The sequence below is a fragment of the Nesoenas mayeri genome (genome assembly GCF_963082525.1).
Source record: "Nesoenas mayeri genome assembly, chromosome: Z".
In the NCBI taxonomy this organism is placed as follows: Eukaryota; Metazoa; Chordata; class Aves; order Columbiformes; family Columbidae; genus Nesoenas; species Nesoenas mayeri.
In genome coordinates, this window is record NC_137542.1 from 64,891,097 (window position 1) to 64,913,577 (window position 22,481).

Below are 22,481 nucleotides of genomic sequence, written 5' to 3' on the forward strand. Positions count from 1 at the left end.
ATACCCCATCCCAGCCCCATGCCAGCTCAGTAGCCCTCACCATAACCGTGGTCACAGAAGCCAAAGCCCTGCATGTGACACCAGCCATATAGCCAAGCCACAACACCCTGGCTGAGCCCACCTCTACTCAGGCCTTTCCCTCTCTCACTAACAGGATTAAGGAGACACCACCTGGCGCCCCTCGCCCTTCACTCTCATCCCCAGTGCCCTGTAGCCACCATTCATGCACTCCAGGTTACTTCGAGCAGCACTGCTGCTGCCCACATGGAAGACCAGCAAGGGGTAAGAGTCCAAAAGATCAACAAGCCTAGGCAGCACCTCCACAACTTCTAGATTGATTGTCAGATTGGCACCTTCACCCTCCAGACGAAGGATTCTCCTGTAACTATCACACTGCTTTACTCTTCATGCAGACACCAGGTTCAGGCTGAGATGGCTCTGCACCCATGTCTGATTTGTGCAGATGGTCCTTAACTCAACCTCCCTCTGGTACCAGTGCTCCTGCATTTATTTTGAGTTGCTGCATGGCACAGGGACTTGGGAGTTCACCTTACCTGACAGCATACATATGGGTTTGTAGTTACTTAGAGCACCAGTACTTGCAAAAAACCAGCATCTGTGCTTGGGGAGGTGAAGTCAGAATACCTTGGTTTTCACTGCAGGTGCTGCTGAGTTATTAGGAGGTCCAGACAACTGCACAGAGCAAAGACACACCAAGAGCTCCTGAAGGTCTCCAGCCAACTATCTTCAATAGCAGAAGTAAAGGTACATATGGAAATAGCACTATATTTCACATTATAAAACATAGCACCAGTAGCAGTACTAGTTTTAAGTCTTTCTAGTGCCTCTCTCACCTGAATTTATCAACCAGAGGAAAATAAGGTGACCTTAAAAGTAGCCAGGAAGTGTGGTAGAAAATCAGACATTTGCTGAGTTCTAAACACTGTTCATAAGCACCAGGAAAGAAAGAAGTAGAGGAGGAAGGGAGTGTATGAGCAACATCTACTTCTGATACACTTGCTAAGTAGCATGTGGCACCACCAGGGTGTGTAAGCAATCACAACAGATACAGCTTTAAAACAAACAAACAAGTCTCTGCTTATTTTGTAATAAATTTTTCTTAGAAGGATGCAACCTGAAACAACCCTGAGGAAAAAACAAAACAAAACAAAACAGCACAACATATAGGTCTCCCTACTTTCTATCGTGCTGCAAAGCTCTAACAAGTCTTCATTTCAAAAGTTATTTAAACTTGGGTAAAAGGTTCACTAAATATGCCAAAACTTGTCTTGAGGCCTGGAAGCACCCCTGAGCTCCCCTGCAATGGCTAAGCCTTTCACCTTCATTTTTATCTTTTTGAAGCAGAAAATTAACACAGGAGAAGCACAGAGGAAGTGATCCTTCCTTACCAAGACTCAAGATGCTTCATGGAAAGGAGTATGAAGAAGAAGAGGTATTAACCCATGGAGAAAAGCAGAAGCACCTATAGCAGAAGAATATCAGCCATCTGAAGACTGCACTATCCAGATCCCATGTGAATATAAAAATGGTTTTACAAATAAAGCTGGAAAAGGTACCCAATTATCTCTTAAATATAGAGCAGGTATAGCAAAGTAAGCCTTATAATTGTAGTTGTTCTACCAGAAGTAACATGATGTACTAGAAGTAATATCACCAGCCTGCCTCCTAGGTCATTGATTAATATTTCTAGAATACTGCAAAAACTGTCTTGTGATCATTGGCAAGGATGACTTGTTTTCAACAAATGCAGTAAGTTTTGTATGAAATGCTGTAAATCTCTAGGTTGCAGTCTATGCTAACCACCAACCATTTGAGGCTGCTGACTAATGCCTGGATTTTCCATTTTAAGATGGTGTGCATTGAACATAGTGCAAACCACTAACTCTGCCATGCCTTTACTTAACTGATACTACAGGTACAACTTATCCCTGGAAATCACATTGGTAGGAAAGTATGATCAAGAAACGCCACCTACTGTCTCCTGGATCACTGTTCCAAAAAGCTGCTGGAGTGCAAGGACATCCACAAAACTCACGTTTAATTTTATTGCAGGAAGAATATTTGAATATAAATATGATAAACAGCCTTCCATATAACAGTACCCAAGTCTCTTTCAGTGAAACCTAGAAAAAAATCCAGCAATTCTCTCTGAAATGCAAATGCCTTGTTGTTTCCAGATTGTTCAAACAAAACCAAAAATCTATTAATTGAATTTCAGACTGTTGGCTTCTCCTTAATTTCAAGGTTCATCCTTGGCTAAAACTCCATATGAGTGAAGTAGAATTACTCACTCCACCAGCTGCAATAACCTAATGCACAATGTGCTCTCTGAGGCTGTTTCCAAGAGATGCTATCTAGTAACTCAGCCCTTGACATTCCAGCCACTCTGACCCAGCAAAACCTGTAAGTATTTGCTTGACTTTAGACAGGTGTGGTTTCCTGATCTTGGGTGCTGGGAAACCAGGAGCAAATGACACCTAAATAAACCAAACTAAGCATACAGCTAAAGATTCTGCTGCACAAAAAAAGTGCTCAGGACCTCGATGCACCAAAAGGTAAATTTGTAAACATGCATTCAAATCCAAGCTTTCCCGATTAAAAAGCCTCTGTGCAACCTGTATGAAACAAATTAGACTTTGTTTGAAATCAAATGTGTAAATATTAGAAGTTGCTCTTTTCTCCTACGTTTTTTCCTACAGGAAAATGTTTGACCAGTCTTCCACAACACTTCCAGAGCAATCTTCAATATGTTAATGTTTAATTGACCAAATTTTTTCTGTGATTCTTTGAACCTACCCTTTAATCCTTCTTGAGTCCCTGCTTTCTTTTTCTGTTGAGGTGTTGCTAGTTATTTAAGTGCATCCCCCTTCTCTCTCTCGACAAATAAATGATGTTTCTTTAAAACAAATTATCAACTTAATAGTTCACTTAAGTAAATCAGCCTCAAGAAAAGTAGCCACAAGAACGAAGCATGGAAAACATCAGGTCTATTGGCAGTGAATTGTAATACAAGTTATCATTACTTCACTTGCAGGTAGGATATGGCCTCAGTCAGGAATCTAAACAAGTCAGATTAAATCAAACAAACATGTGCATCTCAGTCCTACGATGAACCAACTTCTTGCAATTAAAGTTTGAGAGTGCCAAATAAGGAAATTAAACAGAATTGACTTCATGTATTTGCTATGTAACAGGTGAATTGGGTCAAACTATCTTCTATTGTCTGTAAAACCCTAGTTTGACATCATAGAGTTGTCCTGATAGTAACAATTGAAGAGCAGTTTACTCCCTTAAGGTTTATGAAACTAATCCTTGCCATGCTGCAAGCAGCCTTTACAAATCCTTCACCAAATTTATTTGTGGATAAAAGATTGGGAGTTACTCGAGGGTCCATTTTGTATAGCAAGTATTAAAATGAATTTACAACTGAGGGAAAATAGTTAAAAATGTGTACTCCAGAATTATGTGTGAAATAACATTCCACATCATATTACAGAACAAGTAATTACCTGTGGTTTTAGACTAATGTATGTAGCAATTTAGCCTATGCAATCACTCATAAAAAGTGTGCACATTTTTCACAAAAATGTGATACAAAATTATTTTTCACTTACACTTGCATGAAATTCCATCCAGTGCATAACAGTTTTGTGCATTTTGATATTAATAAGACACACTGGTGACAGAAATGAGTTACAGTGTTAAAGCCTCAGAAGAAAACCCCTGACCTGCTCTAGCCATGCTTGCTTTGATGGCTGAAGATGTGTTTCTGCTTGGATGGGCTCTTGTTTCTTCACAGTAATACAATGGCTTCAACAAAGTTTCATATAGCATGCATAGATCCACCTGCAGAAAGAATCCTTTGAGTTCTGAGATTTGCTTGAGAGGGGGAGAGACAAAGTAAAAACACAAAAGAAGTGAAAGGAGAGGTAAGGTAATGCAAGTCAGGGAGTACCAACCTGGGCTCCATCTTTCCTTGTGCTCACAGGACTGCTAAGTTCTGTATCAACAGGCCCATCACTCATATGCCCAAATAAACTAAAAGTACCCGAGTGCCAGCTAAGGTACAACTGTTTCCAATTCCTTCCTTTCCAGATGGTGAATGAGGTTTTTGGATATGCAGGACTCATAGTTACAAACACCTTTTTACTACTCAAACCAAGGACATTTGGCCTGGAGTCATTAAAGCTGGGTCAACGTGAAGCTTCTTTGTACTGTTCTTGTGATCACTTCCTCTATGTATGAGTGAATTATGCAGATGACACGTAACTCTAGTCTAAAAAAGTGATTGTACTTGCTCTATGAAACCCTTTAAGGACTTTGTTTCAAATTTTTATCAATGTCTGCTTATCCTGGGAGGGTTAATTTCAGAAAACTTGAAGGAAGCAATATGTGGGACCACTCACTCTGAGACTCTGACTTTTGTTCAGGAATCTCCTTCAAGTAAGAAAACAACTAGTTGGTTACCATGCAACTTCCATGATGTCATTTGATATGAAAAAACATACCAATATATTGATTCTGAAGAGAAAGATATTAAAGGCAACCAAAGATGCCTGCCTTCCTCTGATTCTCTTGAGATGTAGAGAATTTGAATAAACAGTTAAAGCAAGTCCACACTCTTTTATCTGTTCTTTGGACTGCATCTGTTCTTTCAGTCAGAACATAATCTGATGAAGAGTGAATTTTCTTCTCATGAACCACAGAAGTCAAGTCAGATACACATTCTACTTTGTTCTACTTCCATCAGGACATCTAGCACAGGAAAATTTAAGTGCCTGAGGAAAAACTTCAAACCGTCCTATTACTCCATTACTGAACAACACAAAAATACCCACTGTCATGGCTTGTTTTTAGCATCAAAATTGAAACATGGAAGCTGCATGATCTGTGTATCAAATGCAGTTTCACACAAACAACTTCGACAATTGCTCATTGTGGAGGAGGGGAGAAGACATTTTATTAAAACCTGGCTCATAAGAGATGCTAACAGCAGTTCAGTTTGCCATCAAATATTGAACTATTCTACCAATAGAGTTGACTGAAGTGGTTTAGCAGTGTGATATCCCAATTGCTTGTGATTTAAAAGCTTTGCAGAGGCCTTTTTTGAACTAGGAATCTGGAAAAGCATGTCTTCCAGCGTGCACATGGTTATCCGTCCTGAAGCTTGTAGTTTCATACAAATATCTCCCAATTTGGCAGAAAGGTTGGGGTTTTCTTCCATCTTCTCCCTGACTGTAGCCAGCTAAGGAGAGAAAAATGACAGACTGTTACAGTTCAGCAAGTGAAGGTCTCATAAAATCACCATATAGAAGACAAGTAGTCTCTCAAAGAAAAAAGAAGTACACAACTTAAGATATGTGGCTAATGCAATGAGTCATAAGAACAGTATTTTAAGCAACACACATTATACATCACCAGACAATGGCAGAAATGCACTGGATACCTATTACAGAGAGTTTATTAGATTTAAAACTTCCTCGAAGTTGTACAGGCCTATTTTCAGCTGTAGTACAGACTAACAAAATTATTTTCTATTTAAACCCAGGAAACATGATTGCTTCCTGGAATCTACTTTCCAGATCAGCACACTTCTAATCATTATTATGTATCACACTAAAGGTACAGTACAGTACAAATCATAAAAGTCAGACTATCAAACACTGAAAAGTTCTGTATGCTACACAGAATATGAGCTCAAGTATAAGTAAATATCTTCAAAATTGTTGTTGATCAATAACATTTTGTGGAAGGAATGGCTTAGGTCTAATGCTTAGTCTTATTAGTGACGGTTACCCATTTGCCAAACAAAACCAAAATGCAGCATTCACACATGCAATTTTTATCCCAATGAATTTACAAAATGAAATGCTGCTTAAAAAAAAAATAATCTATTTTCAACATAGCAGTTATGTTTTGAAAGGTATGTCCCCCTTGTACCTAGTATTTATTTTACATATCAGTTATTCACTTTGTTTATCAGGCAGCAGTGAAAGTGTAAGTATCTAAAATATCTTATTCTACAGAGATGTTAAAAATAAATACAATAAAACATTTTGGGGAAAGCAGCAGCAATGCTGCCAACCTGATAGGGGCATATATGCACTTTGAAGGAAGCCTTCTTAGTGATCAATACTATAAAAGCTATTTTTATAGTAAAATAGCAAAAGTTGCTGTTTCCCATATCACACCTCCCTGCATAGCATTACAAGTCTTTGCAAATATGACCAAGCTAACAATATCGCTGTGGCCCAAAGTTTATTCTCACTTTTTCACCAAATTAAAATAACATAGAAGGAAAGGGATTAAATTATTTAATGCCACTAGGGAACGCTTCATCGACATTCAGATGAAATTTGACTAAGAGCAAGATCCACAATAAAAAAGGGAAGTGGACGTTTAAGTGCCCTGACAACAGCACAGAAAGCCAGCCAGCTGCTTTGGCATCTGAACGTATCAGAACCCGAACAACTTCAGTAGGGTGAAATTCTGTAGCTGAACCACCATCATCATCACTCAGACAAACACTGTGGACCTCCTCTCATTCCTGTATACTTACCACCTGCTCAGAAAATTCAATCTTTTTCACAAAGGGAGGAGTATCTACTTCCACTGCTGCCTCTAACGTCTTTATTACTTCTTCTAGTGAACCAGATCTGAGCTGGACAAGAACCTTAAAAATAAAATAAAACCACATCACACAAATAGTACTTATAATGAGAATGCAAATTTTTAAAAAAAGTATTTGAGGAAGACATGAAGTAAAGCAAGACAAAATTCTACATGCTGTGCTGACAAAAATCAATTATTCATGAAGAAAGCAGAGGGAATGATCACTCTCCACAGAGTTGTGGGGGTTTTGTTTGTTTATTTTTTTCTTTTTTTTTTCCCACAGCTGGCACCTGGAAAGGAAGGTGAGCCTGGAGGCAGAGCTCCTCTGATGCAGCTGCATTAGCTGCTCTTGAACAAAGTGTTTTTTCCATAGCTTAGAAAGGTCACTTACAGGGCACACGCACAAGACTTTCTCTCAGGTTGTAGACCAAGCAACTACAGGAAAAAAATGTTGTATGTACATATGTGCTTAAGGTTAACAGGGCTGAAGGAGGCCTGAAGTGTGCAGAGCATAGTTAAGGCAGACATTTACTTGGAGCCCTGTTGTTTCAAATCTCATGTAGTAAAAAAGCAAAAAGTCACTGTCTTAACTAGGAACGGTTCACAGGTCTATACCCACAGCTGTAGAACTGGTCTACTTCCAATTCTTATCTACGATAAGAAGCAATTTTTTAAAATGGGTGGAGGGTGTTAAACAATTCAGAATGTAAGTCATCCAACTGACAGAAATTGTCTATTGGCTCAAAAACAAGCTCAGCAACAGTACTGATACATGCCTGTGGATACATAACTGTGGTACTAAGTAGGCTGGCCTTCTGTTACTTTGCATATGGGAGTTGTTTGTCCAGTATAGCATACTTCTCTGCAAGACTTCAACATAAAGCAAGCATACTTACTTTAAGATTATTGTATAGTTTGTTCTCTGTTTTCATTATCTGGGAACAATAAAATTTGGCTTGTGCTAAATCATTCTAGGAAGGAATTAGAAATAATTAAAAAAATATGGCTAAACACGTGTGATGCACTTTCACAATAAAAGTTCAAGAAAAAAACAGTCTTTGACAACTTTTCAATGAATCACAAACCAGCATCTAGAAACCCTTCACCAAGAACCATGGACTCCAAACAGCTTCCAGCCTGTCACACTGTGGGGAGTTCCCACGTCTTCTGACTCTTAAGCATATCAGATAGTCCTCCCTGCTTCAGATCAGCAGGGAAAGGAAGCACATAACCAACACTGAGCATGAGAGCACCTGAAAGATAAAAGATCTTCACACATCCTCAGTTTGGCACTCGTCAGAATACTTAAATGAAGTGCAGCATATGTTAATGTAGGTATTTATAATGCCCAGCTCTTTTCAACCTTTTGTAGATTCACATTTACAGTACTGTATTTATGCCATCAACTGATCTGTATAGACAGTAAATGTTACACTGACATTTACTAGACCAACCACTGTTACATGTGATCAGGAAACATCTTACTCACAACAAGATGTACTGACAAAGATCATACAGCTTAAGGAATAGTTAAATGTAACATGGAACATTATTCTGTTTGTAAAAGAACTTTAACTGATTTTTACATAAAGCAACAGCATCACGGATGTTTCATGGTATTTCAGAGACAGAAATTTTGTTTTATTAACCTCAATGTCAGTGAGAAGCCCTGTCATGCCATCATGCACATGAATGAACTAACTTGAATGATGCTATTGTTCAGTGTCCCTGTTCACAGAGACAGTGCAAAAAGACCAGAGTGTATAAGAACATTTTAACAATTGTACATCATTTATTAAAATCCATTAATAATTGCTAGCTCTTATAGTTCCTCTGACTTCTGTTTAGACATGAAATACAAAAGATTCAGAATTTCCTCAAGCTGTATACACAAATTAACAACAGAGGAAATACTGGACTTTAGAATTTCCTATTTGTTATTCTCCTGCTCAGTCTTTCACCCTGTACTGCCTCACAGCCTCTTCATATCACTGCTTAGGCCCATGAGGTATTGAAAAACCTCCCCTTGAAATTTGTTGTGGAAAAAGATAGGCCATATCCAAGGCAGTAGGGCAATACACATCATAGCCTTTGAGTGTGCCTCCATAGATAAACTATTTTAAAGAGCTGATTTAGCTTGTATGTTAAATTATTATTTTAATTTTATTTAAGGGAAACAACTGTGAAATAGCAGTATCTGCACGACTGAGTCCATGGGTACGTCTAACCCGCTGGCCCAACTCTCTAAGAATATTCTGTATGTGATTGTCACTAGCACAAAATCCCTGTGCAGTAGAATCAAGACATAAGTTTAGATTTCAGAATTTCCACATTCATTTTGTGTGGGAATTGTCTATAATCCTACTCTTTTAGGGGCCTAAAAGTTCTAGTACTTAAAGTTATTATATAGATCAGTTATGCTTCCTCTATGTTAGCTTCCTTCCACTATCTTACTACAGTAAAACTATCAAGATTCAGGCACAAATCAAAACAAAAGGTACTGTACCTGCTTCAGAGCAGATGCTATGGCAAAGCATAATGCTCGCAGGGGTAATGTGTCACCTTTTAGCTGTGCTTCTTCAAGCAGTTTTGCAGAGATTTTACAAGAGTCCAGGCTGTCCTGCACAGAAATTTCAAATCTATGTCACACTCATTATTCTTGTGATCTGAAAGGACTGTAGGCAATTGCAATTACTTTTAGAAGGCATTCGGAAGTCATCATACTGTAAGATCCCCAAGGCAATCCATACCTGAAACCAACCAAGCAGATTCTGTGCAGCACTTCTTGAGAAACACAACATCAAAATGCAATAATCAAAGCTACAGACTTAAGAAGCAGATAAAAATAACTTCAGTTATTTTAACAACTACACCTTGTCCTAACTGTTTTGGATTCTACGAGAGCTGAAAGCCTGGCAGCATGGTAAAACTAATAGATGCTTTCCTTTCCACTTTCCAATCATTCCCGAATCATCAAGAAAGCTGACTTTTTGTCCTACTTTATTCTGAAAGCTACATCAGGTAGTTAATGAAAATCAGTATTTTCTAAGCCTTGAACTATTTAGTACCATTACACTAAAGAAATCTGCGTATGTGTGAATTTGAACATTCTGCAATTTTTAGACTCTGTTATGTATTAAATATTGCAAGATGTTTCCAAAGCAGCTTACATATTTGCCTGTTTTCCAACACAGAAACTGCATTATCACTGAGACCATTTTCAATAAGAGTCTATACCAAAAGGCAATGAGTTTACCTGTGTTTTATCTCACAAACCAAAAACCCTCAAAAACAATGCTCTTCACACTGGAAATTATGAGTAAAATTGACTGGAACCCAAACAAAAGAGAACCTTAGAAACACAGAATCATTGTAGTTGGAAAAGACCTATAAGGTCATCAAGTCCCACCATAAACCTAACACTGCCAAGTCCATCACTAAAAAGCCTCCCTAAGTGACACATCTACATGTCTTTAAAATACCTCCAGGAATGGTGACTAAACCACTTCCCTGGGCAGCCTGTTCCAATGTCTGACAACTCTTTCTCTGAAGAAATTGTTCCTAACATCCAATCCCCTAGTGCAAATTGAGGCTATTTCCTCTCATCCTACCACTTACTACTGGGGAGAAGAGACCAACACCCTCTATCCTACAACCTCCTTTTGGGTAGTTGTAGATAGTGATAAGGTCTCTCCTCAGACTCCTTTTCTCCAGAAACATTCTGACCACTACAAGGTTGATTATTATTACATATATGTTTTGTTGTCATCAAAAGACATATAGCCATTTCCTGCACTAAAAGAAGGACCATCTGTTACCTTAGAGAAAGCAGTGCCTTGCAATGATTTAAAACATCCCAGATGTGTTTTAGAGTTGACCTCTAAAACACTTCACTACAAAGATTAAACATTAATTCCTTTGTTTATCCACTAGCAATAATCAGAGCTTTAAGCCTTGTACATTTTTTCATATTGATCTCTGGCATGGTTATTCAAAGGAAACCAAGAATTAATATGGCAAAAATCCAGCATTGGTCTTAATGACACCAACACCATTATTCAAGTAGTGCATCCTGAAGATATTTTCCTTCAAGGTTTTTAAGTTTTTTATGTTGCATAATAAGCAAAACCTACCACTAAAATCCGAATCAACAGATTAAGCTTTTGGAAGAGTTCCATCTAATCCTCTTTTGTGCATAAAGGGTTACTACAGCTTGCTGCTTTATTAATAGTATTTTATCTTAATGAAGAAACCCCCACAAATTCATTGTGGCTGTTAAAACAACTGGGTGGCAGTTTAGAATAACTTCCCCTTTCTTTTTATCAATTCACTAAAAACGTAATGACAGGTCAGATTCTTTATCGAAAATATAGGTAAGGGCAGAAGCAGTAGAAAACAAAAGCCTCAGGAACCTCCTCCTGTTGCATATGCCATGGATCCAAGCCCTTTGACAGTAGGCCATGGAAAGAACCATGCAGAGATTTTAGGGAAGAAGCTACACCAAAGGGAGTGCTCAGAGAAACACAGTGGGTTTCTGTGAATACAGGCAGTATGGACCAAAGAGCAATCCTGAAGTGGTAAATATTGCCTCAGTGGATTTTAGTAGCAAACACCAGCTTATAAACTTGGGTTGTAGCACAGTGTCAGAGTCTTCGTACATTCATAAATGTCTAAAAAAGGTGTCTTCTACATAGAAATGGGAACATCCCTGAATTGACTGTAACCATCCAACTCCAGCTGTTTTTAACAGCAGACAACTTCCACAGCTCCTTCTCAGCCCTGTCTACTGCCCCTCTGTCCAAACACCAAAGCCAAAGGGCTTTCTACTCCCCCTGACCAGAAGGCAGCCCTGATTCATTAGAATTGAGAATTTCAGAAGCACCACATAAATTACATCAGAGCTACAGTTTTAGGCCTCATTTTCATCACAAAGGTACTCAGTTTCATTGTATATTTAACTGAAAAATCTGAGGAAGTTTAGTCTAGTGGTATAATTTTTCCTCAGCTAGTGTCTTTCTTCCTAAAAACATGTGAAATTGAAGAATGGACTCCTACTGAGTGTGAGATGAGCCCATGTTAATATTCCAAATTGCACAACTGATTCAAACCTGGAGTGGAAGATCAAAATAAAAAAAAATTGAGATCTTGTTTTGCTACAAAATGGGAACACTTCTAAGGAAACACTTGTAGAATCTATGTAGCCTAGTTTCTTAATCCATTAATGCTCTTTTTCTCTGAGCTAAAAATACAGTTAAGCTCAAGGGGCAGCCTGTCTCTCACTGAAGGCATTCATTCAGGTTTCTTTTCCACACTCAGCTGCCCGTTTTCATCAGGAATGTAGGAACAAATTACCTTTGAGAACTCTAATCCTTGCCAAATTTGGGTGCAACTACAGAAATCATTCAAAGTTACTTGGAGAGGGAGGAGAGAAATGTATGGGAGATGTCTGACAAACAGAACATATCATATACGCTCTGTCTTAGGGAAGCCAGACGATAAAACCCATACTGAGGCTCAAATACAGAGTATAGTCCCAAGAGATGCATGGATCACAGAGAAAGAACACTACCAGCTAATCAAAGGCTCTTTCCAATTTGTTCCTTAGTGCTCATCTCCACGTAATATTTTGAGATTTGCTCTGTGATATTAGTTTGTATGGGAAGCTATGTATGTGCACCCTGTCATGCACAATGAAGCAATACAGGACTTAAATATGTCTAAAATATTTGCACTCGATACGAAATCATGACTGGGAACACACAGAAATTTTAAAATTAAAAAAAAAAAAAGGGAAGACATAGAGAAGGTATTTCAAGTATGTTTTTAGCTTGTGAATTGGAAGTACTTACCAGTTTGTAGCATATTGCAAATGCAAGTAGGTAGGTTTCTTTGTTGAAAGGTATATCTTGTTTTTTCATTTCTATCAGAACTTCCAAAGCACCTGTGAAAAATACAGTAGTGTTATTCACTTCACAACTTTAAGGCTGTATATTTAGTAATTGAAAAAAAGATTTCAACATAGTATGAGCTCAGTAAATAAAAATGCAAAACTGAAATAAGTTGTTGTTGTTTGTTTTTAATTAATACATTTAAAAAAGTTTAATTTGGGGTCAGCTGGATATAAACAAACTCTGGATACTTGACAAAACCACTCTCATTCTCTTATAACTGCCCAGAAAGCAAGTCTTTGTACACATTATCAAACCTTCCATCATTTGAGGCAAACTATCAAACAGCTCCTCATTAACATATATGTTCCACTACACCACAACACTGCATTCAAACTCTGATCAGGTTATTTTTACAGTGGCTCAGTCTTAACTCCTAGGACAATTGCTGGACTTAGATTTGCCAAACATCAAGAGACCAAGCACTGTCTGTTCAACAAATTTCAAACAAAGGGATTTGCTTGAAAAGCTTACTCCATACTCCATTTAAGATTTTATCATGGAAAGCCTTTTCAGTTAGGTCAGATGATTCCCCCTTATCCTTACAAAGGGAAAAATGATCTGAAGCATTTGATGTAACTATTGCAGTAGCCACTCTGTGTAGGCACACTAGTAAGACACACCAAACAAAGACTATAGTCTGCTTCTGTTATCAAAGGAAAAAGGGTACTATTCTCTGCTCTGACACCAACACAGAATTGCCAAAAAGTTGTTGAAGAACTTATTGTTCCAAAAAACATGTAAGACAAACTTTGAATAGAGAAAACAAAAAGCTATGGGAAATGACAAACCAAAGAGAAGCTAAGCCTTCAGGAAATGAGCCCCCCTGTATAATCACAATTCTGTGCAACTGAGGATGGTAAGAATTCCATAGGAACTATGAAACAGATAGAGCCTTCAAATTTTATGGTACAGCTCATTCACATTTGCATCAATTTACAGGATGTTTGGCTTTCTAAAACCATAAATCAATCAGCAATATTCATTAGAAATATGTAGAGTTATACACCCACACACACAGTGAGAAGCATCCTTCTCAAAATGCATTTGCCTTAGAAAACACAGTACTTACTTTCATAATGGCCCTTTTTAAACAACATAGTCATCAGAATATGGAACGATGTACTTTCTGAGAAAAAACCACGCAAATTCTGGAAAAGAAACATACAAACAGAGCAAGCGTTAAGAAAGTTAGGGCAGTGAGCATTCTTACTGTGAGTAGCATCCAGGTCTTCCTACTGGAACACATCCCATCTTCACAAGTTCAACATTTCACTCTCTGGGTTCCCCAACTGTCCCTTTGTCAAGCAACTTCTAAAATACTGGTGACTCAATATGGTCAAAAGCTGTTTAAAAATAAACAGGAATTTTCCGGAGATTCCCACTATCCTATTTTTTAGTAACAGATTGTAACCTCTAAGTTCATGCAAGCAGAAGTCATTGACTAAGGGCAACTCCAAAATCTCAGCAGAAACACAGCTTGCAGCTGATAAACAATATTTCTGGGATAAAGTACCACCACCGCAGAACTGAAAGCACAGCAACACCAGATGCAGGAAAAATGCATTAGCTGCATTCATTTGAGGAATTAGCTTTTAATCAATACTTTTTATTCAAATGATGCAATTACACAGAAATACAATAACAAATGTATCAGTCAAACTGGCAAGTATTTTTCTTTTAATTACAGTTTTGGTATTTTTAAATAAAAAACATTAATCTGCATTCTTACATTAACGTTACAGACATCCTTGCTACTGCAACACATATACCTCATGTCTATGAGCTCACACAAGACTCATGCATACCAGTTATTCCTATTGGACTAATAAAAATAACAATCTTCAAAATATATAGAGGAATCACCTTATCTTTGATAAGTTCTACTGCAGGTCTTTCAAGGTCCAGGTCATAACACAGCCTCATAAAGAGGGGTCCAAATTTAAAATTTTGTAAGGCTGTAATTCCATTCTGTTCATGGTACCTATTGAAAAGATTAAAAAAAGTTAATCACACAAAGCACAGAATTTGTCAAGGAAAACAGCTTTAAATAGGCAGCAAGATGTGTATGTGCAATGGCAGAGGCACACTTCCTATCTGCACCAGTTATTTAGATAACAGGAGATTAATTTTATGGAAAAAATACTGTTTTGATTGAACTAATAAATTAACTAGCAATATTTAATCTTTTCTATTTCCAGTAAACTGCATAGGATTAGTAATAGAATGGGTCTCTGCCATGAAAATTCCCAGCTACTTTACCTTCTATTCACAGTACAATAGCACAAGTTCAGCAGCCATAGCTGCTAAGATACCTCAATTTTTCCTTTCCTATGCTGAAAAATAAATAGAAACAAAATACCAAAATGTTTCATTTGCTTCTTTATAGCTTCCACACTGTAATTGCTGGGAAGGTTTTCATTCATGAAACCTCCTGACCTGCCACTGCTAGTCCAGACTGGCTTATAACCAGGCAGGTCTTGCCTGGAAGAAGTCACTGAACACACCACTACCCCTCAGCTGAGAGATAATGTGTCTGTGTGGCTCACAGTACAACACCACTTTGCTCCCATAGCTTGATCTGAGAGTTTCTAAAGGGTTGGAAGAACCAAAGTAAATTAAAATACAACCTTAGTTTAAGGGATTAACTATGCATACAGCCACTGAATTAGAGCAAGCCCTCAACTACAGACATAACCTGGCATGATCTAATAGAAGAAAAAAAAAAAAACAAACACAAAAAAACAGAAAATAGTGTTACCTGGATTGTTAAAAATACCTGTAAATAACTCTTCTGGCTAGTTCCACATCAGATGAAGTCTGACATAAATGCAGTAAATTTTTTAATTCATTTCTGAGAATAATTCCGTTTTTCTTTAATTTTTCCTTAATACTTTTAAAATACGGATCTGAAAACAAAACACATTACAGCAGCAGCCTGTAAACAATTCCATTACCTGTGTTGCATACTTGGTGCCTAGAAACAGGGAGATTCAATGAAGCAGAAAAATTGGTTTTTTCACCAAGAAAAAGGCATTTTGGATGCATATCTGTTGGTACATGCAAATACAACTCCTTACTAAGGACTGAGATGCAAGGCTGAATCCTGTGAAGTCAGAAGAATGTTCATATGTACATATAGGCATACACACATACAATGTTTGTGATGTGCTCAAAGGTGCACAGAAATTTAAAACCCATTTTATTTGTAAAGAACACATAATAAGTTATTACAACTACTGTAGGCAATTGTTTAACTGCTGTAGTTAATAGTATAACTATTATAGTTAATAGTTGCACTGTAACTATAATAAATAATAGCTATTATATAGTCTGCATAACAATAGTTACTACTGCTTTTTCCATTTCTAAACCAAGTTTACTACTACCCTTAATTAATTCATCTTTCAAGTATTAGGCTAAATATTGAGTACAGAAATGATGCACACATACAAAGAAATAGGTGCTTAGCACATTGTTTTGATCAGTTCTCAGAGGCTACTATTTTCTACAAAACAAGGTCAGCTGTGACATGTAAAGCCAAATGTCTGGCTTCTACACACCTGTTTTAGCAAGAGAGACTGACCTCTGGCAAAAAATTCAATGTATCTCACATACAGGATGAATGATCCCCAATATGAGTACATCATAATTACAGCAAAATATAATAACATTATGACTTGCCTGATTTAAATTTTACTTTTACTTAATATAGAAAAACTGTCACATTGACTTTTCCTCCCTCTCTGTCCCAGAAAACTGGATTATATAAAACTAAATTGGATTACTTGTCTCTTCCTTGCCAAACAAAAAAAAAATTAAATTAACTACATCCTTTGGAACAACTGTGAATGCCTATCAGTGGAACACCTGCATATGATGAAATACATGCAGAAAACTGAGTTTTACCTAATACTTACGTTACTTAAAGAAAGGAATTTGCATACATTTTAAACAGCATGACAAAATCCCCATTGGAAAAAAAATTCACCGATCTTGCTTCTTCATTAGTTTGGAAAAGCTGAACTCGTGTTTCATATCCTAAGTATACATATATCATCTGGAACTGCATGCATAACTCTGAACTTACATTAGGTAAAAGGAGAAAAAGCTAAAAGAATAATATAACTCAATTTGCAGAGAAGGTTAAAAGATAATTACTGGCATAGTCCTTCTCTGGACAGTTAAACAGCTATCAGACTCTCTCTCTGCTGCTGTATTTGAAGGAAGATCTGTAGACCAAAACAGTATTTCATATTAGACTATCTGACAAAGCTGGAAAAGGAAGGACACAAACATCCCAGGTCTTATGTAAACACCTTGCATACTTGAAAGCTTCTCCACATTTTCTAACACAGCATAATTAATATTGTTTCATTCTACAAAGCTTCAGATCTTCCAATAATTTTAGTTGCAAAACATTTGCAAGAGGAAGACTTAAGTTGTTCCTCTAAATGGGGTCCATTTCGTGTCATATTATAATGACTTGACCATCTTGTTTCCTAGGACTCATGCTAAAACTGAGAATGGTGATTATGAAATAAATACTAATACCTTTATTGCCGTGGACTTCTTTTATAATTGTGACTTTCATCTGCTGAAATTCTTGCAACTTTATATCATCTTCTGTTAGCAGATACCGCTTCCCTACCATAAAAAGAAAGAGGAAGGTTGAGTCTTATGTCACACTGTCTGTTTTAATACTACTGAACTTCACATTTATGAATTACTGCTGTTAATTACTGTGTGATGCCAGACAACCAGCAGCATGACACTAAAAAGAGACCTGGCAAAGTTCTGGTACAGAACAGATATCAGAGTTATGACAGTCATTGAGTTTAGAATCTCAAAATTAACTTTGGGTGCTGATGTCAACTGTACTGTGTTGTAACCTCCTTCAACAAAAGCGTCATGCAGGTGCTATTTGTGAAGTTTTTGCTGTCACAAAACCAGGTCTCCAGTAGATTTTTATTTGCAACCCATGATTTTGTAATGGAGAGTCACTGTATTAGTTTACATTAGTTTGCATTTCCATAGCAAAATGTAACCAGCCACTTGTTTCCTATGCAAGTGAAGCATAGTAATCACACACTTCATAAAATCCGAAGAAAAAAATCCATTAAATGGCACTTTTGCTTATTAAATGGAAACAATTCCAATGGGTAAACAAATGTACATCATCCAGCATGACATTTGCCTGGATTTCCCAGCCATTTACTTCCCACAAACCTTCTCAGCTGGTCTAACACTGAAAGACCAACCCAGTCCTGGGTCTCTCCAAAGCTGATGTGGGAATCATGCTGGTTCCGTGGGTGTGACAGGCTCCCCACACTGCAGGGACACCCCGTGGTCACAGGCAGTGTCAGCAGAGAGCTTGGGGAAGCAGAATTTTAGCCTCCTTGAACTCAATTAGCTCAATTCTACCACCTCCTTAAAGTCTAACTGTAAGGAATGCTTAACGAAGAACTGCTGCTTTTACATAACTGAGGACCTGGCACCTGGCCCCAGCAGGGGGGAAGGACCGAGAGACATCGGACTATGAATCCTTAATGTAAAACACAGTCTCTTCCCGGAATATATACTGATATCTGTATACATACTGATACCTATATTTACAAGTTAATTTAGGGGGAAAGGTATTGTATGTAAACTGAGGCAGGTGATTTAGGGGGAAAGGTATTGTATGTAAACTGAGGCAGGTGATTTAGGGGGAAAGGTATTGTATGTAAACTGAGGCAGGTGATTTAGGGGGAAAGGTATTGTATGTAAACTGAGGCAGGTGACAGGGTAGTCTGTAAACCCTGAAGTACCCAACCAATGGTGAACAGGTGAGCTAAATTGTGGCAGGAATTTGGGGGGATATAAGCAGAGGCTTTTTGCCCTATGATGTGTGCCTACCTTTAGGTAGAACACCTGGTGTTGCAATATCATTATTTAAAAAAAAATTGCTTTGCTGAGGGATTCTGCCTTAGTCTATTATATTTGCAAAATAATTGTTTCCTACATGACCTTGCAGTGCTATAAAAACGAACCAGTACAAAACCAAATACGAGGGAGGGCCTTTAAGGACGAAGGAGGGAGACTGATAGGATTACTAGCGCACATAGGCAGTGCAGGCCATCCCAGAGAACTTAAACAACCCGCCTGCTGCACCCCAGACACACCGCAGCCCCCTCAGACAGGCCAAAGAGCAGCGGGCAGAGCACCATGCAGGGGGGATCTTCACATCTCTGAGGTGTCTGACGGAGCCCTAAATGGAGCAAAACCCCCAGGGCCTGGATGACGTTGTCACTCCCCCAGAATAAATATGCGTTTATGAAGCATGTTTGTTTGTTTCCAGCCGCCGGCAAGCATGGGATAAATGGCGTAACGCTGCTCCCAGCCCTCCCCCGGCACAGCTCTCCCGCGCCAGCCCGGCCTGCCCGCCGCAGCACATACGGGCCCGGTCCCAAACCCCCCGGCGCACTCCGAACCACAACTCCCGTCAGGCATAAGACCGGCAGCGGCCGCCGGGAACTGCAGCTCTCCGGAGGGCTCCCCAGCCGGCGGGCAGCCCAGAGCCCCGGCCCGGCATCCCACCCCACCCCCCTCACAGGCCGCGGTACCTGCAGGCGCGCAGCCCCAGCAGCCCGGGGCGGGCGGGCGAACAGCCGAGCGCCGCACCGCCTCCCGCACCACCCGCTGGGAGCCGCCAACGAGCACCGCCGCCATCTTGCGCCCGGGCCTGCCGGGGGCGGGGCGCTCGCAGGCCCGGCCTCCCCCCGCTCCGCGCCGGCGCTCGCCTCCTGCCTCGGTGCCATGGCCGCCCCCGTGCTCCGGCGAGGCGTGATCTGGAGCGGGAGGGCCCTCAGCGCTGCGGCAGGTCGGTGGTCCCTTGGCAGGCGGCAGCGGGGCTCGCTGCGGCGGGGGGCGGGGGCCGGGGGCCGGGCTGTGGCGGCGGCGCGAGGAGCGTGCGCATGGCCGGGGAGCGGCGCGGGGCTTTCCTTTCGCTTTGGTAGATACTTATAAAATGCGAGAGGGCTCTGAGAATGGCTTATCCATACCGTGCGGTGCGGGAGAATAGTCTTCATTTTAATTTTTGTTTAAATAGGTACTCCAGTTTGCTAATTTCATAGCTTGCTAGCTGCGTTTCAGGGTCCCGGGAGGTCACGTGGAGTTGCATGGCGGCCGCCGGACCCGCGGCAGCGCTGGCAAAGCCAAAGCCAAAGCCGGGCGGCGCAGGTGCCAGCGGCACAGCCAAGCCTGATGGTTTTGAAAAGCCCCTTTTCCAAAAATCCTGACCTTCGAGAAGAGCAGAACTCGCTCATGTTTACTGAAAGCGTGGTGATGATGGGCCGCTTCATTGTGCCTTTTCAGCTGCCCCGAGCAGAAATGTCTCCGTGCTGCTTCCAGGTGCCCGTGTCTCTCTCCTTATGGCACTGGAGCTGCTCGCAGGGAACCACAGTGAAGAGCTCAAACCTGACTTGCAGCTTACCTGAGCAAAACACCTTTGTGCAGACAGTTGCTACTGCTTTAGGAAATAGTTCTTTAGAGCCTCACGATTCCTAGTGGCACCTTAGCTGCGAAAGAACATACGGAAGTTCATCCTATAAAAAGCCCCAGATCTTTTGTGCGCACCTTTTATCAACGTGATGAAAGGTGGCCTTGGAACAATCTCACCAACAAAACAAAAATACCTCTCTTTCTGACTTTGCTGTTTGGTAAAGTGTTGTACGTATTCTCACATTCTGACTGTGGAATTCGGTGTATCCGATCTTTTTGGCAAAAATTTGCGAAGATATTCAAAGCTGGATATATTTGTATATTTGTATGTCAGAAGGATGATAAGCAGAGAAATTATTTCACCTCCAAGAATAACAAAGTTTTAGTGGTAGCAGATAGATTTTCAGATAAGGGCTTTAAGGTAATTGCTAAGATTCTGTGTAGCATAGTAAAGTTTATTTTTAAAAATATTTGATGTTTCTTAACATTAATTTCTGCAACCTTCTGCATGTGTTTTCCGTCAATAAATTTTATCCAGATGTTCCTCATGCATCCTCAAGGCCTCATCATCTGTCAGTGATGCACAAACATGGTTTGTTCTTCCAAACAAAGCATTTCCCATTTTGTTTCAAAAGCTAGAATAGTGTCTTGAGCGGATTTCAAAGCTGGTACAAAGAGTATTTGAAAAAACTTTCAAAAACATTTGAGTGAACTCTGCAGTTCACTGGAGAGACAACAAAAAAGAGAGGATCAAACATGGAGTATTTACTGATGACCATCTACCTTTCATTTCCAGTAAGACAGATCTTTACGGGTTGGAAAAACAACCATCCAACAAGAACAAAAAGGCCTTTCTTGTGTGTATTCATCTTCTATCCTGATTCTTTTATGCCTACATTTAAATAATTGCTAGCATTGGATGAAAAAAGGTTTCTGCACAAAGAAGCTGTCCTTTATTGCTGTTTGAGGTTTTTTTTCAACCATTACAAATTTATGCTTTTCCTAAACACAGAGTTTGGTTTGGGAATGATTTGTTTCATCCTGAAAAAAAAATTCTAGGGGAAAACTTTTCTGTTTTAAAATTGACAAGGTTACAATTCATCCGTCTACAAGAAATCTGCACTGTTAGAGTAGCTGCTTGCTGATAGCTGTGTTGTGAAGGCAGTTCAGTGCATCCCACTCAGTAAATGTGACAGAAAAAGGTGATATCTAATGGAGTATTAGTATACTTCTTTAGAAATGTTTAAACAACCTGGCTTATGTAGTGATTTCTTTCTTCCTTAGGTAGAAGATCTCTTCTTTCTGCAGCCTATGTGGACAGCTCAAAATGGGAGAAGAGACAAAAAGATGAGCATAGCCTGGGTGAGAAAAGTTTCTTTCTTTTACTCCACTTTGACTAATTAATTGCAGTCCTAACTCATTGTAGACTAACTCATCATCTATAAATACTTCAAAATAAGAAAATGTGTGGAGTAAAATACTTCTGGGGTTCTGTGTCAAAATCTGGCCAACATTTTAAAAATCTGTCATAAATACACAAAGCTATAATGCAGAAACAAGTCAGAATTTGCTTATTTGATTAATGCTTGGTTTCTACAAGCTGTTTTTTTTTCACAAAATCCAAAGCTTTGATGAATGTCATAGTTCTGTGTCTGACAGTTAAGACTGTCTTCAAGTGTCCTGTTCGTTGACATTGCTTTAATTGTAATGCAGTACAAAAGAAGACCTATTATAGAAGTATTAGAGGGCACTCCTGTTGTAATTTTTTTTTTTTTTTTAAAGAACATTTCCCTCAGTGTTTTTCAGGAGGGTAAGTTACATTTATTGAAAGAAAGTTAAATTTCTTGTTGAAATTTTAGATTTGTCTTTTGGGAAAAATGAAACTAAACATTTTATTTTGGAGAAGTTGTACATAGACCTGAATCTGCATATGGTACTGAGATCTCTCATACAAATTTCATAGCTAAATTCTTTGGCTAGATTACATTTGAAATGACATGGCATTATATTTTTGGCAACTATGTTGAAAGAAAAGCATAATGCAAAACATTTTTTCCATGCTAAAGACACATATACATTATTTTGGACAACGAGTGAAACTGTTTTGCAGACCACTTCATGCATAATCGTTATCTTCCTTTTTTTACTCCTGGGCCCCTGAACTGTATTTGTTAATTGTAGCACAGATTATGAGGCTGAAAGAAGAGTTAGCATGTGAAATTCAAGGGCTTTTGTCAGACAGGAAGACAGACAAAATGATCATAGTTATGGTTTTTTATGCACTAATTTATTTCTGTTACTTATTTATAAACAGCTAGGTTGGTACTGCCAGCTTGTTTTACTGTACACAGTCCGGAAACAACCGGTGGGTGCTCATGGCTGTGGCTTGGATCCTGCAGAGACTGTTAATACATTGTG

At 39.1% G+C, this 22,481-nt stretch overlaps 2 protein-coding genes across 2 annotated transcripts in view; one reads left to right on the forward strand and one right to left on the reverse strand.

Annotated features, from left to right (window-relative positions):
• Positions 1-4,969: 4,969 nt before the first annotated feature.
• PTCD2 (pentatricopeptide repeat domain 2) lies at positions 4,970-19,381 on the reverse strand (the record flags this gene model as incomplete). The annotated part of the gene is given in 11 exon segments (XM_080362437.1): positions 4,970-5,266; positions 6,581-6,694; positions 7,530-7,604; positions 9,140-9,253; positions 12,483-12,574; positions 13,654-13,732; positions 14,448-14,565; positions 15,361-15,490; positions 17,136-17,228; positions 19,187-19,304; positions 19,307-19,381. Coding segments are annotated over 11 exon segments (1,233 nt in total). The 3' UTR covers positions 4,970-5,041.
• Positions 19,275-22,481, forward strand: part of MRPS27 (mitochondrial ribosomal protein S27) — a 46,544-nt gene continuing 43,337 nt past the window's right edge. The window contains exons 1-2 of the mRNA XM_080362438.1: positions 19,275-19,443; positions 21,348-21,425. Coding sequence (XP_080218564.1) covers positions 19,380-19,443; positions 21,348-21,425 — 142 coding nt within the window. The 5' untranslated portion in view covers positions 19,275-19,379. The remainder of the gene's footprint in view (positions 19,444-21,347; positions 21,426-22,481) is intronic.